We start from the raw sequence: 20,135 nt of genomic DNA on the forward strand, positions 1-20,135 counted from the left end.
TTCACGAAATTTGGTGAAAACTTACCTATTTATGTCCCAAACACGCTGTAATTTTTTTGATTTGAAATATTTATTTTTTCACCTTATTTTTACTTAATATCGAAAAAGCACCCTAATTTTCAATCGAAAATTCTCACGTCAAAATATCTGCTTTTTTAAAAACGTCGGTGGGCTTTTTCTTCGTTGAAATCTCTACATTCTGATGGTGTAAAAAAATATATATTACTATGGTAAGTTTTCTCCGGAAATGCAAAGAAACGAAAAAACTAGAATCCGAAATTTTTTTTCCAATCATTTTGTACAATTTTAAGCTATTTATTAAAATTTACACTTTAATTACTCAAAAAACGTAAGATCCCATAACATTGATAAACAAAAAAGTTACAAATCCATAAAACATAAAGATTGCAAAACACATGCGAAAATAGTTGTTCTAAATATTAAAGATAGAATTTAAAGGAAATTTATCTAAAAAATGTCACTGCTGCTATTTTTTTCAGTAAAAAAGTTGATTTATTAAATTCTAATTACATTTATGTCATAGAAAATCTCATAATATACAGGGTGCCCCATTTTTATTCTGAAAAAATTCAGGAAAAGGTAGATCCGATAAAATTAAAGGGACTTTCCTATATAAACTTATTTCGAAATCTGAACCGTTTCCGAAATACAGGGTGTTGCAGTTGAATTTATTTTGTCATTTTTTGTTAATATCTCTTGAGTTATAAACCAATTGTTCTCAAATTTTGTGTGGTGAATGCCACAGTACACTAATACTAATACACAAAATCTCAGCTCGACAGAAAACGTGTTACGTCACTGACTGATATTAAAATTTTAAAATAATAAATAATTTCAATTTTCCGTGCATTGTTCTGCCAAAAAGTATTCTTACGTTTTCTCCATAATAGGCACCGTTACGGAGTAAACCGACATTTTATAAAATCATCCCTGATCTTAATTTTTAGCAGAACTGTTTTCATCAACAACTGAAACGCTCAGGTTGTTTTAATTTGACTTCAGTATTCCTTATCTAAAAAATGTTAAAGCACATTCCTGGTTAATTGAATATTATCTGTGATGTTCAATTCTGAAAGTGTACCAGTAATATAGCAACTAATATTAAACGTTCAAATTGCAAGCCACTGGCTGCAATACACTTTGTTCACTCGTAGTGACAGAAAATTAAAAATCAGAGCTGCTTTGAAAACAGTTTTGGTTGTCATAATAAACTTGACATGATCACTCTTTGCTGAGAAACGAAAACTTTTTACATTAATTACTCGGATTTAGCTTTTTATAAAATACCATTAAGTGCTTTAATAATGCCATATAAATTTTCAAATGCTGAATATGCTGATATTGTGTTCTGTTACGGATTGTGTAATGGTAACGCATTGAAGGCATCTCGAGAATACAGACGAAGGTTTCCTGATTGATGACATCCAAATTCTCAATTATTTACTGATGCATTTCAAAGACTCCATGAAATTGGTAATGTACGAACATTAGAACATTAGAGCACAGAAATCAAAGAATTTTGAGAATATTTGAACAATATTTAAATATTCGTTGATACATTAATGATACAGTTTCTGTTTAGTTTATTAAACGTTAATGTGCATTAATTTTATAATTAATTATTGTTATTAAATCACTGATAGAATTTTAAATGTTTTAATTTTTTCCAACTTAAAAAAAAAACATCATTGTTAGTAATCACAGATAGTATTCAATTAGCCAGGAGTGCGCTTCAACATTTCTTAGATAAGGAATAATGCTAAAATTAAGATCAGGGATGATTTTATAAAATGTCGGTTTACTCTGTAACTGTGCCTATTATTTAGAAAACGTAAAAATGCTTTTTGATAGAACAATGCACGGACAATTGAAATTACATATTATTTTGAAGATCAGTCAGAGGCGCTACACGTACTTTTTATAAAAGGTATCGACAAGTGCGGAATGCACGCCACTGGCTTTTTCTGTCAAGCTGAGGTTTTGTGTATTAGTACTAGTGCACTTTGGTATTCACCACACAAAATTTGAGAACAATTAATTTATAACTCCAAGAGATATTAACAAAAAATAAAAAATAAATTCAACTTCAACACCCTGTATTTCGGAAAGGGTTCAGATTTCGAAATAAGTTTATATAGCAAAGTCCCTTTAATTCTATCGGATCTACCCTTTCCTGAAAATTTTCAGAATAAAAATGGTACACTCTGTATAAATATACATGTAAATCGTACTATTGAATTTAGATACTTTATAATGATTGCGTTATTAATTATAATATTTTTAAAAACATTAATCTTGTTATTTATAAATATCTTATCTTGAATTCTAATCACTTTTCCATTAGTTTATGTCTCTTTGATGCCATTTCTTCATCGTGAGATTCGACAAACCTTCCCGATTCTAGTAGATTTTCGAAATCTTCAAGACAATCACCTTCTCTATGAAATACCTTTTGATGGGCTAAAATTTTCCGTAGGTCACTCAGGTATATAAGTTATCTTAAAATAGCAATAAATAGGCATCTACGTATATAATTTAAAGAAGATTCTACAACTTTCTCAAAATATTGTAGATGTCTTATTAAATATTAACTTTATTAACTTATTTGGTTGTTAATTATAATAGTATATTTCGACTTGTAATTTTTTTGTTTATCAATGTAACATGGAATCTTACGTTTTTCGAGTAATTAAAGTGTAAATTTTAATAAATAGCTCAAAATTGTACATAATGATTAGAAAAAAATTTTCGGATTCTAGTTCGTTTCTTTGCATTTCCTGAGAAAACTTACCATAGTAATGTATATATTTTTTTACACCATCAGAAAGTAGAGATTTCAACGAAGAAAAAGCCCACCGACGTTTTTAAAAAAGCAGATATTTTGACGTGAGAATTTTCGATTGAAAATTAGGGTGCTTTTTCGATATTAAGTAAAAATAAGGTGAAAAAATAAATATTTCAAATCAAAAAAATTACAGCGTGTTTGGGACATAAATAGGTAAGTTTTCACCAAATTTCGTGAAAAAAAAAATTTGTTTGTAAAAGATAAAAATAAAAAACCAAAAACTTGGTTATTTGAATTTTTCACATAAATTTTGAGGTTATGTGAAAAAAGTGTAAATACAAAAGTTGTAGATCTTTTTATTACTTACAACTTTGCCATTTAACTTTTCTCCATAAGACTTGTAGTTTTTCCGGAAATCATGGGAAACCGTTTTTTACCCTTAAAAACTCACCCCCTTCCCCTTCCCGACCTCAGATCGCCCGTAAATTATTTTTCCTTTCATTTCTGTTATATTCTCTTCCTTTTCCAATGGGTTTCATCCTACTATAATTTTTTTCCACTTTTTACGATGTGTAGAAATCTTATTTTTCTTATGGATACAATCATTTTTCTAGCTGTAGGTATAGTTTAATTGTAGGGTTTTTCTGTGTGCAAGGTTAATATTATACTTAAAATTCGGTGAATAAAAAATTTGCAAAAAGTACAAATTTTCAATCCATCAAAGCGATACTTACAATTTTCACACGACTGAGGCAATGCAAAATTTAGAAGCGAACCCGCGCTCTCCTTTTGGATATTCCTTCCGTAGTGGCTCCCTCAAATAGGAAGTATTTATCAGGCCAATGCTCCCTCTTGTTTACATGCTCCCTGGCGTAGGAAATATTTATGGCTAACGCCACTAGCTGTTTTAGGGCAGAGGCAGACTCCTTTTTTTGTTATACGGTCTATTAATATCTGTATACTACGAATCGCAAGAAATATGTCATAAATTGCCTAATGGAAATGTTAAACTGAAGTCAAATACGTACTTCTCCCAGAGACAGCTTAAAAAATATATATCCAGATATTAACAGCCCAGAAAAAATTAAATATATGAGTTCAGATATTAGTTTCTCAGTTCCATACTTTGAAAAAGCTTTAAATATGAAAATATGGGAACACCCTTATAAGATACGATTTCGTCTTTCAATAAGGTTGGTGTTTCGTTGTCTCTACATTTGAGCACCAGTTTGGGTGTCATATGGCGGATCTACCTTATTTTGACCCTTGTTAGGCATATTTGGCGTTCTTAGTGAGCCATGTCGCGGGACATGATTTTGTCCATGTGATCAGACGCGGGTAGTTACCTTGAAAAATAGTAAGAATCTAATTTGTTTTGTTGCCTTCTTCCACTTTGGTACACTCTTGAGATGGCATGATTTCCTGGAGGCTTTCAACTGAGCCTTATGTTTTTTTTTTGACACTTGGAGTATGGTTGTCTGATATCACTGTTTTTTTTTGGCTTTGCATTGCCTAGCACTGATTTCGAGGTCTCCTGTGAGTGCCTGAAAGGAAAGCTTCTTGGAGCTTGTGTAAGCGTTCTACTTATGAGTACCTATAAATTTGGGCAGCTTCTTATTTTATCCCTTAGGATCTTCACCGCAGCATTGCACAATGTCTGGTGGATGGAGCGCTAGGTCTAGGTCGGGAGCAATGTGCTGGCAATATTGTGAAAATTTCTTATCAATGTTTTGAATTATTGAAAAATGGATTTACTCTTAAAATATGAAGGTATTTTTTATTGTTGATCTGCAGAGGCGTTATACAATGCAAAATGGTAATAATTTGAAAAGTACGGCAAGGCATCAAGGTTGACGTTCGGTCACGGTCCTCGATGGATCCACAGATGTCTGTCGCCTTAGATTTGGACAATTGAACCCTCTAAAGGTTACCCATCTTTGGATCATCGCCGACTGGAACTGATGATCGACTTACAGTATAACATGGTACATTGGTTTTGTTTTGCTGTTTCCTGGCTCTAATTAAGAAATGTTCGGAAAGCTTTTCAGTTTCCAATATTCGAAACTGAGGTGAATTTTCTATTTTTGCAGCCCGTTGTCGACGGCTGCTCTGCTACATTGACCTCCAGCGATATCGCCTACAGTGGTTTTGGTGTATAGGGGCGGCTGGAAGCTTCATAAGAACTTTGATGGAAATTTTTAGAAACTTTGTAAAAATTACTATTTTCCGCGCTGCATCTTCTACTTTTCTACTTCTTGTATAGGGTAGTTTGGGTCCCTTCGGATATAGGTTTCTACTTTGGCCGAATTGGTCCTGCATAGACGGATTGGGAACAGTTTCGTGGTTTCAAATGAAAAGTAGAGCGAAAATTTAAATACAATAAATCATTATTTACACTTCAATTGGTCAATAAATAATAAGTTAAACGTTACATCCGAATTAACTGGAAGGGTAAGNAGTTCGACTTACAAAAATGAAACTTAATTGTTATTATATAAACGTGCACAAAATGGGAAAAAATAGTATAAACAAATTTCGTAAGAAAGGCAGTTTAACTAAACTCATATAGCTTTTGAGTACGAGTGAGATATTCGTTTAGTGAAACTTTACTTTTCTAAACATGTTTAATATACTATTAATAAATTTATAATATAATTTATATGTATTACTTGGTTGTTTTGTAACTGTGTTATTTGTACTATAAATAATGTTGAGCCTTGCTAGCTCTGATTTATTTTCTTCTCTATCTGAATTGACATACAGAAAATACAGATTCTTTCTTGGATTGCTATATTGTTACGATACAAAAGTGGACTGTAGATATTTGTGTTTATAATATATGCAATTTTTTCTTAACATGCAACTAATTACAATTAAAGCAAAACAAACAGTTTCCTCACCTGGGTTAGGAACGTACAAAGGATTGCATATTCTACAGGGGTATATTTTACTGATTTACTGAACATACCGACTCCCTTGAATGTTCCTTTTTCAAAGAAAAGGGGTGAGGTGATCTGCACTAATTTCAACTAGGTAACACCTTCCAATTGTACGTTTTACTACATCATCATTATCATTAGTTTTCACTGATACTACGAACGGTGATTATCCTTCTTTTGGGTCTTCTTTAGAAGCACCAGAGAACTCAAAATTGATGATAAATCTGTAGGTACCAATTGCATTTGGTTCCCTCTTGACATCGATGTAGCTATGCGGTTTTCTACCTAGTCCAAAAATATTGGAACATTTGAATTATCGAATAAGGGACAGAATATAATACTCGGGGATTTAAAACAGCTTCGATATTCGTTACAAATGTATAATATTCATCATTTGTTAAATTTATACAGGGCGTTCCAAATTGAATATCGGGGTTTTAAAGCTTTGTAGAATTAATTACAGTGACCTTACCTTTACAAATTATACATCAAATGTACGAGCAACTCAAAAAGTTTGTCCTACAAGTGTTCAATGTGCGCACCCTCCGTCACACGGCACACACCGTGTCGATAGCCGAGTTCGTCACAAACCTTGCTCAGTATGTCTGGAGTAGGTAATTGATACAACTGCAGCTTCAACTCTATGTCGTAGGTCATTTAGGTCAGCTAGTAGCAGAGGCACATACATCCGATCCTTTACAAACCCCCAAAGGTAAAAATGGCATGGCGTCAGATCTGGTGAACGTGGAGGCCATGCGGAACAAGCTCTGTCATCCGGCCTTTTGCGGCCAATCCACCTGTCGGAAACAACGTTGTTTAACCAATCATTTACGAAGGCATGCCAATGAGGCGGCGCACCATCTTGCTGCCAAATAAAGTTCTCTGGTTCAGCTTTGTGTAATTGAGGAACGAGCCATCACTTACTAACATAATACGGAACGCACGTTGCACTCTAATTACAGATTCAGTCTTTGCAAACTGTAACACACAAAAAGCTTTCTGCTCCCTAATTGCCATCTTGGCTACTAGCGCTTCTAACGGAAGACGTTAGAAGGAACCAGAGCATGCGCACGCGCACGAATACTTGTAGGACAAACTGTTTGAGTTACTCGTTCACTTGATGTATAATTTGTAATGATGAGGTCACTGTAATAAATTCTACAAAGCTTTAAAACCCCGATATTCATTTTGGTACTCCCTGTATTATTAAATATTCGGTAAGTGATGTTTAACGTTTTTTACAGTGGCGCCCCATATACCACCAAAATTTGACGACCGTACAGGTATGAAATGCCATTGTATTTTTTGTTGAATTTTATTTATTTTTGTTGTTATATCTAACAACCCTTTTTGGCACCTGTAACGTTCGTCGCATTGTCTGAAAAGATGTGACTGCATAATCCGCTTCGTGAAACGAATTGCTTAAAAGTATTTAGAAGTATTTCTGACCTCAAATCACTCACAAGCTCCAAGTGACCTGCCTTTGTTGCCATGAATATAAAAATGAACATATACGCCTTTATCATTTTGGAATTCCGAATTTTTCTATCTTTCATATATGCTGGTCCCGCATAACCAGATTTGCAAATGGTCGTGATGGTGTAACACGTTTATAGGTAATAATTCTGAATACGTCAGTCTCTACTGGAGGGATGCTTGGTGATCTATTGTGCTGGCACTTGTTGATTCCACACAGCCATTTTCTTTTAATAAACTGCTAATATACTGCTCGAAGAAGACCATAATATATCGAGCCTTGCTGACTCTGATTTATTTTCTTTGCTGTCAGGGTTGACACCCAGAATTAAAATACAAATAGTTTCTTCCTTCGATTGCCATATTGTTACGATACAAAAGTGATCTGTAGATATACCTGTTAATAATATAAAATTATAAGTAAAATTTTTTTGACAACTAAAATAAAACTAATCGTTTCGTCATCCGGATTAGGAACGTATAAAGCGGTACATATTGTGATGGGTCTTATTTTACCAAACAGACACTTTTTGCACAAATTACCATTCCATGAGCAAAATGTCATCTTTAATTCTATAAAATTCTATAATCAGTTATAAGGTACCTAACTGTAGGGTATGTGTGAGCCATTTTAGTAAGACCTGTTTTGAAAACTCAGTTTATGTTTTTCCACAAAGAAAAATATGATAGAAGCGATATTAATAACCTGAAAACAATTTACTTAGGAATATGTAAATAATAAAAAGAATATTGCACATAATATTGCACCGATTTGATTGCTTATCTAATTCGCTAATAACATTTTTGCAATGAAACTATATACATTTTTTTTTATTCAATTGCCAGTAAATATTAAAAGAATTAAATGCTAAAGGTTTTATTTTAATTTCAGAGGCAACAGAATGTCAGAGGATATCAGTGCTCAAAGGACCTTAGATATGTGCTCTTCCAACACGACCTCAAATCAGTAAGTAATAATTTGTTTATCATAAACACTGATTCTTTATCTCCACTTTATCCATAATATTAAAAAAAATCTTTAATTTGACAACAGTGTGTATGGCTCGCTTATGTTATTGTTATGCGTAAAGTGTATAAAAGTTTCGAAAAAATATTAACAGATCGCATTAAGTGAAACTAGGAATACGACTTGATGTACTTATCAAATTTACATCCACTGTACTATACAGATCCAATAATCTCTGGAAAACCCCCCAGTATAATTTTGTCGTGTCGAATATCACTGAAATTCATAAACTTCTTCAGAAGATATTGCAGCTGTCAATGGTAGTGTCACTGCAGAACCAAACACATCAATTCGTCATCGTTCACAGCAATTAGGCAAACAACTCACTTTATTCAACACTTTCACTAAAAGGTTTACAAAATACAGTTAAAACAAGAATTATCGGGCTCTGCAAGAGAAAGACAAAAATTATATATTTTTTTAACAAAATCTTCTGTAGTGATAAAGCTCATTTTGAAGTTGGTGGATATGTAAACACACAAAATTGTCGTATCTGGGGCGAAGAAAACCCCGAACGAGTAATATTGGAACAACCAATGCATCCACAAAAAGTAACTGTTTGGTATGGTTTTTAGTCTGGTGGAATGATTGGTCCATACTTCCCCGAAAATAAATATGAAAACGGTACTGTGAGTGGTGCTCGATATCGAACTATGATTAATATCTTTTTATGAGGTGAGTTGGAGTGTATTAATGTGAAGAATATGTGGTTTCAATAGGTCGGTGCAACATGTCCAGCAGCGGAAACAATCGATTTTTTGGAACAGAAATTTGGAAATCGAAGGATGGTCATTGACCACCAAGATCTTGTGATCTATCTCCATTAGACTTCTTTTTGAGTTTTTTTTAAGAGTCAAGTTAATGCTGACAATCCTTAAACCATTCAGCATCAGAAAGAAAACAATTGAACAAATCACTCAAATTGAACTAATATTATGTGAACATGTGATGGAAAATTTTGCTGAAAGATTGAAGACTTGTAGAGCTGCAAGAGGTGGTCACTTATCTAACATCCTTTTCCATTCTTAACTGTAACATATTTACGTTAATATTTAATAAAGATATCTAGTTATTTCGTATAAAATATGTTTTATAAAAAATTGAAAAGTTAACTCAAATTTGAACACTTCAAAATAATTTCTTACCCCAGATACATCTACTGCACTTAAAAGCTTGAAATAGTCCTCATACAATTTCAAGACTATCACAGTTTATATAATGGTAAGAGTTCCAGACCAACGATTAGATCTAACATACACATAATATTGAATTTCCAGAGCCCTTACATTTATAAGCGATGGGACCAGCCATTTTCTTGACATATAACTAATCTGATCTGATCTGATTAAAAGCCATAGAAAAACTCCTAGATCTTTAATTATTTCTCTACTAATTTTACATGCATATTTTCTATAATACACCTCCTAATATACATAACAATTTTATATTTAGAAACAGCAGAGTTCTCACCGACTTTCACTGCATCGTATTTCAAAATCATTTAGATTATTCGACGAGCTCATGAAGTCTACAAATATTATCTGTTTTCCAATATATTCCTCATCAAAAATCAGAATTGCAGATTCTACAATGGTGCAAATATCGTTGATATAAATGTTAAAAACAGTAAAGGGTTCAGATTGGATCTTTGAAAGACGTCCGAAGTTGCAGTGACGCTGAAATTTACATCCACTAAACGCAACAAAGTAAATTTAAAAAAATAGCATTTGGATAGTAGTTTGGGGATAAAATTTAAGTTTAGAATATTTGATCAATATTAGAGAATGTTTTTCATTCTTCAATTACATATTAAACTTTTTTTATTTCAATCCCAAGGAACATACGTTAAGCCATTAAGCCACATTATCCATTTGTTAGACGTCAAAACTGTCTAAAACATCTATGAAAGATACTTCTATAATACGAGTATACTCGTTATAAATAGATTTAATATTAAACTATATAGTTTAAAATTGGACATCATTAGAAAATGTTAACTAAAATCAAACAAATACAAATTTAATATTGCAATAAATAATATTAAATTAGTTTATCTTGTGATTGCTATCTAGTCTACATAAAATTTCCACCCATACCAGATTGTGAATGTAAAATATAACATATACATATGTCGGTGGTTTTAAATTATATAGCAGATCTTATTAGCTTAATATATTTTTTTTATAATTACGATGTACAGTATTGGGAAGAAATCCTCTACAGAAAACTAACTTCTAAAATTCTTTTATGGCAAACATTTAAACATCAATTCAATTTTCGAAGAGAAAAAAATAAATGTTATGTTTTATTGACATAACTGTGTTGTTTGGAATTATTTTCATAAACCCATATTATTTATAGATTGAAAAGTAGCAGTCAGTTAGTCAGTTTTACGAATTTTTATATTTTCTTGTCAAATAAGTGATTAACAATAATTATTTTCTATATTGTGTATGGATTGTACGTTTGTAAATAGCGTTTTATATATTTTCTGCATCTAATATAAAATTTTTAAATGCAATGCAACTTATCGTATATCTTTACAGTTAAATTATTTAAAATTACCTACATACTTTTTGTTGTTTTTTGTTGACCTGTTAAAAGATTATCATTTGAAAAAACCCAAGCAATATTTAACCACAACACTCTCAATTTGAGACTGGCTAAATTTTAGTAATTATTTTTTGACTATCAGAATTGCAATGTAATTGAGTGCTACTCGGTTCAAATTTAATTTAATTTTCTTATCTCGAACGATTTCGGAGATATCTAGAAAAAAACAACTTTTAGGAGCATTCTCTTAAGGGACTCTGGCAAAAAAATAACTCAACCATCAGTCATCCCAGAAGTAGGTACTATAGAAATCCTAGTACATTCTCATAGACCATACTCATAAATTATTGAACATTTGTTTGCTTAATTCACAGAAACCACGCACATATACTCCTTATCATTACCAGTTATTTTTTTTTTCGGTACTAATTTGTCAACGATGATTATCTGCTGCCGCATAAAACCGGAGCCCCATTACCGGAAAATTTACGTTCATCCCCAATAATCCGCAAAGCAAACGCTATCAAAATAGAACATTCTTATCGCTAAAATGCACCAGCCTGACTCACGGAATTATATGAGGTTTTCTAGATAGCACCGTCGTATAGAGTGAAATGTGAACAGTGGAGAGATGTTATTAAGATACAGTTGGAAAGCTTGAAGCGCTTATATTAAGTTTAAAGAGCTATGGTAATCGTGGGCCTTGGCTGCTGTTAACTAACTGCCCTCCGACACGCAGATTTTGAGTGGTTCGGCGTTGTTGCTAGTGCGAATCGGCCCACATGCTGGAAATATTGAACCGCGGACCCCGGCGATGATAGCGGGCGAACGTTTAACGTTTAAAGACATTCCGGGAACATGTCGGGACGATGGTATTCTGTATACTAATTCAGTAGTTGGAAGTTAAAATGACATAACTGTCGGAACTCACTGGTTCAAAAAATAGGTCTTATATTTCATAATAGTATATTATTCAACGAGCGTATAATGATGGGTATTATTCACGAGGTGAAGTTTACGGCCACGAGCCGCAGGCGAGTGGCCTAAATCACCGAGTGAATAATACCCATTATACGGGAGTAGAATACTATACTTTATCCACGACTACTAAATATTTTTGTTGAAGTTTTTTTTGAAATGTTTCGAAAAACATGGTATGTTAAGAAACAGATATACGACTCGCACAAATGAAGTCGCTGATGGCTCAGTGTAGATGCTCTTTCCCTTCCAACCGCGGGTCCCGGGTTCGAATCCGGTCTAGGAAAATTCACTTTTTTAATTTTTTTTTTATATGTACAGCACTGAATTGAAAATATTTAGTGGTTTACACGATAAAATTTTAAAAACGGATTGTTTGTAGCAGAACAATATAATATTATAGCTAAATTAAGGAAGCATCTGACAGTAGTGATTAATGACTCATTAATCACTGCCGTGATTAATGGGTATTATTAAGGTCGAGCAAACAGACGTATAATGGGTACATTATACAATAGTCGTGGATAAACATTTTTAACATCAATTAACTAAAATATTAATAAAACAGTTTGTGGTATTGACGCACCATTAGAATTATTTCAGAGACTACTTTGATTTGAATTTTGAAAATTTGGGAAACCGGGTTTTTGGCATGCCCTTCTCAACTAAAATAATGGCGTCCACGTACTACTTCGGGTTATACCGGAAGTCGCCATCAATTTGCTTATTTTAAATGAACACCCTATATATTATTGCAATTTTGGATTATACATGTTATTTTAGGTTTCCCTATTCCTAAAATTAACCGTTTTCGAGATATTTAATTTTTTTCAAAAAAAAAACAGTGACTAGCTTCAAACCATATGTATTTTATAGTAAGAAAGATAAAGCAACAATATTTATAGGGGGGATAGCTAGACCCCTAAGCTTCCCATCTATACTTTCAAAGTGGCTTAATTGCATACAGGGTGCTAGAAATTTAATGCCGAGTTTAGTTAACTTCAAATCTTCATAAGTCGGTTTTTTTAATGGGACCCCCTGTATGTTTTTCTATATTCTGAAATACAATTTTATTCTCTTTCGAACGGTATCAGGGTTCCCTATACCTATCTCTTCTAGTTTTTAAGTTATCTACTATTTTTGGTGTAATCACCTAAATCAGTTAATTTCTGGCGAGGATAGCTGTAGAATTTTTAGCAAAACTTCAAAACAAACAACTAAACTGTCAATTTGTTGTTAGTCTCTTTCAGTGACAGTTTAATTTAGTGTTTGTAAGAAATGGAAAGCAATACACATTCAAATGCTGATATTTTAAATTTATTAATCATTCACGGACGTTGCAATGTGATTATAAGCAGAACATGTACAGTTTTTAATGAGACATATCCAAATTTGCCACCAATGAGCAGAAAAAAGTTAAGAAGAATTTTAGCAAATCAACTAGAGTATGGCCGAATTTGTGCAGAAAGAATTTTACCAAAACCAATAATTTCAAATGAAGATAATGTAGTAAATGTGCTAGCCTATTTTAATGTTCATCCAGAATCCTCAACTCATGCCGCAGAGTATGATTTAGGCATTTCACGAGCGTCCATTCACAGTATGCTAAGAACTAATGATTTGAATCCATACAAACTACTTTCTGCTCTTCATCCGGGTGACGCCGTGCAACGTGTACAATTTTGTGAAACGATGTTAGTGCGATACCAAGAAGATCCACAATTTTTGCAACATATTATATGGACAGACGAGTCAAAATTTACGAGAAAAGGTATTTTTAATAGACATAATACTCATTTGTGGTCATCTGAAAATCCTCATGTTATCCGGCAAAGAAACTTTCAAAATAAATTTATCGTAAATGTTTTTTGTCTAATTAAAGATAACCAAATTTCTTACCGAAGAAAATTTAAATGCCGACAGATATCTCAATATTTTGCAAACGGTTGTGGCAGATTTTCTAGATGATATACCTTTAGACCATAGATGGATGAGACGCCTAGGACCATGGAATTGGCCAGTGAGGTCACCCGACCTCACTCCATTAGATTTTTACGTTTGTGGAGTAATAAAGCAAAAAGTAGCGTTCCATGAATTCCCTGCAGTTGAAATAGCAAAAGCGGTGACTGATGGTGTCAAATCTAGAATCCACAAGTGCGTAGCTGTTAATTTTGAACACTTATGACTTTTTTAAGTAATTTTTTTTATCTTAGTGCATTATTATTATTATTATCAACATACATAATTAAAATTGTGTATTCATAAAGTTGATTTTTTAGAATTCTTCTTAACTTTATTCTGCTCATTGGTGGAAAATTGGCATATGTTTCATTAAACACTGTAAATGTTCTGCTTAGATTCCCATCGCAACGTCTGTGAATAAATAATAAATAACTGGTGACAGTTTAGTTGTTTGTTTTGAAGTTTTGCTAAAATTTCCACAGCTATCCTCGCAAGAAATTACATGATTTTAGGTGATTACATAAAAAATAGTAGATAACTTAAAAACTAGAAGAGATAGGTATAGGGAACCCTGATACCGTTCGAAAGAGAATAAAATTGTATTTCAGAATATAGAAAAACATACAGGGTGTTCCATTTAAAAAAAACGACTTATGAAGGTTTGAAGTTAACTAAACTCGGCATTAAATTTCTAACACCCTGTGTGGAATTAAGCCACTTTGAAAGTATAGATGGGAAGCTTAGGGGTCTAGCTATCCCCCCTATAAATATTTTTGCCTTTATCTTTCTTACTATAAAATACACATGGTTTAAAGCTAGTCACTTTTACTCTCCATTTTTCTGAAAAGAATTAAATATCTCGAAAGCGGTTAATTTTAGGAATAGGGAAACTTCATAAAAGTCCATCTAAAATAACACGTAGACCAAAACTGCAATAATATATAGGGTGTTCCATTTAAAATAAGCAAGTTGATGGCGACTTCCGGTATAACCGGAAGTGGTACGTGGACACCATTATTTTAATTAAGAAGGGCATGCCGGAAAATCCGGTATCCCAAATTTTCAAAATTCAAATCGAAGTATTCTCTGAAATAATTCAAATGGGCCGTCACTGTGAGACACCCTGTATGTAAACTTTTTTATTGTTGATCTTTCGAGAAGAAATTATTCTTGATAAAAAGTTTTGCTTCTCTTGGGAAGCCATGGGCAGTAAATCAAATATGTTGTTCGAGAACTCAAGAAATGCTTAAATACGGGGTTTAGTCGGAAAAGAAGAATATTCATACAATCACGCAAATAAGAAGACGCGATTTTTAAATATCTTACTTAAAGCAGACAGAAATTGAATAAAAAATGCACAAAAAAATGGAAATAACGGTTTCAATGAAATTTAGAAATTAAACAGCAACCAATGTCAATGAAAGTCAATGGATATTACAACCCCTCTTGCCCTCGTTCGTACTTCGACATTTTTATTAAACAAAAAATGTCCCGAGGTAAGACAAAGGTTTGTTGAAATGTCAACTGAATATTTTTAAAAAATATGTTAATAAGAACATCGTAAACTTTCTAAAAAACACTAATAAATAAACCCCTGCACAAAAATATTACCCAGAGGTTCTACCAAACTTAGAAGAGAAAATAAGTTGTTTCTATACGTTGATATGAGCATTGTTTTGTATTTCTCAATTTGGAGCTAGACAAAAAAAACAAATCCAGGCTTGTGGCGCAGGTGTTTATCCTTTTTTTCTAACTTTTCATGTCGGTGTTGTGCGGAAAAAAGAATGCTACAAATAAACTCTTTCAGAAAATATTAACATACTTATGCCATAATAAAAGTTGTTAAGGCTGATATATAAATCCAAAGATCAAGAATAAGATAATTAATGAAAAGTTACATCAATCAGATTAAGGAAACGTGGACGATATTCTGAAATTTCTGTCAGTCGATGTCGATAATGTGTAGAGACATCCTTGACTAAACCACTTAATTCCGTCAGTTGCTCAAATTTAACTTTCATGGATTTACAAATCGAGTCCTAGAAGATCTGCAGATAGTCGAACAAATGCAAATGATTCATTATATTTGCGAAAAGCTATAGCTTAATAATTATTCTCAAAATCGTGATGTAAATATTGAAAAACAATCTCAAATGAAAATTATATTCTATTTTTTATTTACGTACGTATAGCTTTAAACAATAAATAAAAATAAGGATTTTCGTAATTTCGTACTTTTAACTCCTTTAAACGTTTTAGGTCTATTTTTTCGTCTAACGTAATACAAATCTATGGTGTCTATAGGGATGTAATCTAATCTAATCCAATCTAATCTAATCTGATCTAATCCAAAATAATCATACATATTCATATTCATCATGCATATTCATATACATATTTAAAAAATAATTCAATAGATATCTTTCAATTAATATTATTTAAAACATTTTCCTTGATGCGGGAAATATAATTTTCTTATTTTCATTTACTACAGGGTGTAAGAAGTTAGACTGCCATTACTTCAGCATGAGATAGATAAATGAACAAAAAAAATTACAAGGGCGTAAGATTAACAGTTTTAAAAATACAGCGAGTATTATGACGGTTTTCCACTAAACGGACAGTTGAGTTTATGTCCTGTTTGTGTTTTCTAGAACCTGAAAAACAAAAACAAACCCAAAACTCTTGTTTCCATCAAGCGGGCTACATTTTGTTCGAGTTTTGTTTTTGTTTTCGATCCTTTTCTACTGGTTGTCGCGAAGAAGTCAGAACAAATTTTTCCAATAACCAACCAACATGTTTAGAGAAGATTTTTTTTTCTTAGTTATGGCTGGTTTATACTGAAGTCCTTGGAAAAAAGTAAGTGTACGTTTGAAGTATTTACTTGGTTAGTTAGTTAGTTTGTATACTAGCTAAGTAACCTTAACCGTACACAAATATATTTTTTAATAGCTATAATGCATTAATATTTAAAATATTGTTTTTGGGAAGAAGAAAAGGCCAATATAAATATTGGGTAGGATCACTTAAATAGAAAACACAACACGACCGTTTCCACTAAACAGACTTGAGTTTCAAAACACGTCGAAACCTTTTGATGTGACCGCTTTCGAGCGGGACCCGAAAAACAAAACTCCAACTGTCGCAAAACACGCCAGTCTTCAAAAAGTTTGCGAAAAGTTACAGTTCTGTTTTATTCGACACAAGTTTGTGTTTTGTTTTTGTTTTGTCCGTTTAGTGGAAAACCGCCTTTAATATTGGGGAGTTTCATCACAACGTGACAACAACGCTTAACCTGCTAATGCATAGCACGCGTGCACGCGACAGACTTAACCTACGGAAAGAAATGTAAATAACTATTATTGTGAAACATTTAGTAAATTTACATTTTTTGTTTCTTAATTTTTTAATAAATAAAATAAAATGCATCGATTTTCTAGTACGAAGATAGTGCTGTGTTTAAATTTTAGCTCGAATTTTAGTAATTATGAATCTCTTGAAACAGGAACTTAACTTTTAATCAAATTATGAATTTGAAAAATATGTAATTATAGTACCCAAAGATTCACGTCGTCATATACTCAAAGTCCAAGAATTCAAAATATAATTTTTTGTCCTATTTTTCTTAAAATTAAAATTTAGTGATGAATCATAAATACTCATGGAACCACTTGTTAATACTCTCTTAAATAATAAGTTCAACTGACTCACTTGAACTATATATTTTCCTAAACTAATGAAGAATATATATCCACTCCAAAAGATACAGGTCTTTATAAAATCCTGCAAGAATTTTACAACTAAAGGTGTTTTACAAAAGACGGCAAATAAAATGACTATTGTCACGAAGGACTATCGCATGATCAAACTTACTATATTCTAAAGTTTGTAATAGGATCAGCGAAACACCAACATTCATGTACCTATTTAATTATATTACTCATAACACTTCACGTTGTAACATCGGTTTGAAACAACTAGTTGGAACAACAACCAGTTTGTGGACTATATTTATTGACTTGACAAAGTTTGCTAGGAAAGTAGTATAATAACACATAATTTCGGGCGTAGGAGACAGAAGATGAATTCATATTTTGGCTCTATTTTGGCTGTGTATGCCTGACAATTTAATGTTTATATGATAGTGATCAAATTTATGAAAAATAACACTTTTGCTTTAATTAATCCAATTGAAACTAATTTTAAATATTTCCTCAAACTGCCATCAAATGATGTACACTAATAACTCCATACAGCTTGACCAAATTCATCTCTTCCGTAATTTCAAATGTGCAGAGATAATTTGTTCATAAATTAGCTATGCTTGTACGGAGGATTGGCACCCTCTGTGCAGGTATGGTAGGGTGGAAGAATGTTGGCTTGGGTCAATGTGAGAGATTGACACCGGTTTCCCTCATTCCTGCACTGAATGGTGGTTAGGGCCTACCAACATAAGTCGTTCCTGGGCGCAAATGCGGCCTGCGTAATAATAATATGCCGCCTCCTGTCCCGCACAAGTCTCCGACTTCTGGGCTAATTCTTTTAGTTAGAATGAGGAGTAGAGATATTATTATATTATTATTATTATTTTAAAGACATAACTTAAAATCTCCATTAATATCAATAGCAAAACAGGCACACAATAAAAGTGGTAATTTCTATTGATAAGATCCATATCACCATATGTTTTGAACTCCGGCAACCGAATCTGTCAAGGAAAACAATCCATCTTCCCTCTCTTTTTTTTTTGTAATTGCTAAAAGCTGACACTAAATCCTAAAAAGTAGACTTTCTGCATTTAGTTGGTTTTTCATTGGACACACCCCTGAAAACCAATCAACACATTATATTGGTGAGGCTCATTGAAAAGATGTGTAAAGACTCAGTCACCTCTGCAACTGTCAAGCTACTGGTGAACCGAAAACAATATATCACTAAAATTCTACATTCGATGGATTCTAGGTACAAACCTAAACCACAAGTTACAGCCCAGAGACAATAGGATCCACTCAGCCTACATAAGAGACTAGTGAGTGACGTAAGCTTATTTAATGGGTCATGAATTGCTAAAATACTGACATTGCACACAGTACGATTCACTCACCCAATAAAATAGGCATATGCTGGACATACAAGGACAAAATCATTCCTATAACCCTGCAGTTCTTAACAGATATCAGAAACCCCCTTCNAGTCGATATTGGCTGCTTACATGAAAATGTAAGCAGCCAATATCGACTAGAAAAACCTTTCAAGCAAAATGTCTCAAAAAGTGTGAATATTTGAATAGACTATTTTACACAAAGTACCCTTTACTTTTTATGTAGAATCCGAAAAAAATATGTATAAATAATGTGTGTTTCTATTTAAAAAACCAATGTTGGTGTCTGTCCAGGAAAAGTGGAACACCCTGTATAGTTGAATATATTTTTAATTTGTACATTCCGAGAAATGTGGCAACACAATAAAAAGATAAATCCATATATTCCTCCTTTTAACATAGATATTGTACTTTCCCGCACTAGTGGGACACGCTGTATACCAAATAAAAGGTACTCCAACATCTCCTTTTAAGATTCAACAATAAATGCGTGAAAACAATAACTAAAAACCACTGTATTCATTTAATACTGCCTCTAGGTGTAATTTTATAACTAGACATTCTCAACTGCTTTGAAAAATGTTAGATACCTGATACCATGACAGACTCCTTTGCAAAGCCTCACGTAAAGAGAAACCCATTAAATCAAGAACGGTAACAAGACTGATTTTGTCTTCGCGTATCCAGAATATACCTGCGATATTGAATGAGTGCATTGCACTATGTTTGTGATTTAAAAATTATGGCCCATTAAACAGATCGCGTCATTGTTCTGCTGTGTTGTTGGTGCTTGAATCTCACCAATTCACACTGTAAAGTGATTTGAATTTTGCCGCTGATATTTAGGTTTTCTGGTTTTCAACCGAAGCCAAAGAATTGCAGGGATTGATTGAGCCTTTGAATATCCCAAATATGCACCAAGCCTCACAAATATGATGTATTGACCCGTTTCCAGGGCTGCTTTTAGGTTTTACACAACTTTAAACACCAATATTGCCTTCTTTACATAGTTAGTGATGTTATAGTCCAAACTCAATATTTATTACATACCGGGTGTTAATGAACTTATGTCAAATATTTTCGAAACACGTTCGTTATGTCAAAATGAGGTAAATACATGGATTTGTGTTTAGTAAAATGTAATTTTAAAATCTGACTTACCTCAACATTGCAAGGAGCCACCTTTTGAGAACTGCTGATTTGCTTGCACACAAGCTTCAGCGCGACGGCGACGTATCCAAATCGCTCGCACGCGTTGCAACATTGCCACGACCTCTCGAATCGTATTACAAG

The 20,135-nt window shown here is 32.9% G+C and overlaps 1 protein-coding gene across 2 annotated transcripts in view; it reads left to right on the plus strand.

Annotated features, from left to right (window-relative positions):
* The window catches only part of LOC108907865 (inactive dipeptidyl peptidase 10), a 115,731-nt gene that overhangs the window by 39,495 nt on the left and 56,101 nt on the right, over positions 1 to 20,135 (plus strand). For both annotated transcript variants that reach the window (XM_023454181.1, XM_023454182.1), the window contains one exon: positions 8,114 to 8,188. In XM_023454181.1, the coding sequence (XP_023309949.1) occupies positions 8,114 to 8,188 (75 nt within the window). The remainder of the gene's footprint in view (positions 1 to 8,113; positions 8,189 to 20,135) is intronic.

The sequence above is a fragment of the Anoplophora glabripennis genome, unplaced genomic scaffold (genome assembly GCF_000390285.2).
Source record: "Anoplophora glabripennis isolate ALB-LARVAE unplaced genomic scaffold, Agla_2.0 scaffold213, whole genome shotgun sequence".
NCBI classification, from domain to species: domain Eukaryota; kingdom Metazoa; phylum Arthropoda; class Insecta; order Coleoptera; family Cerambycidae; genus Anoplophora; species Anoplophora glabripennis.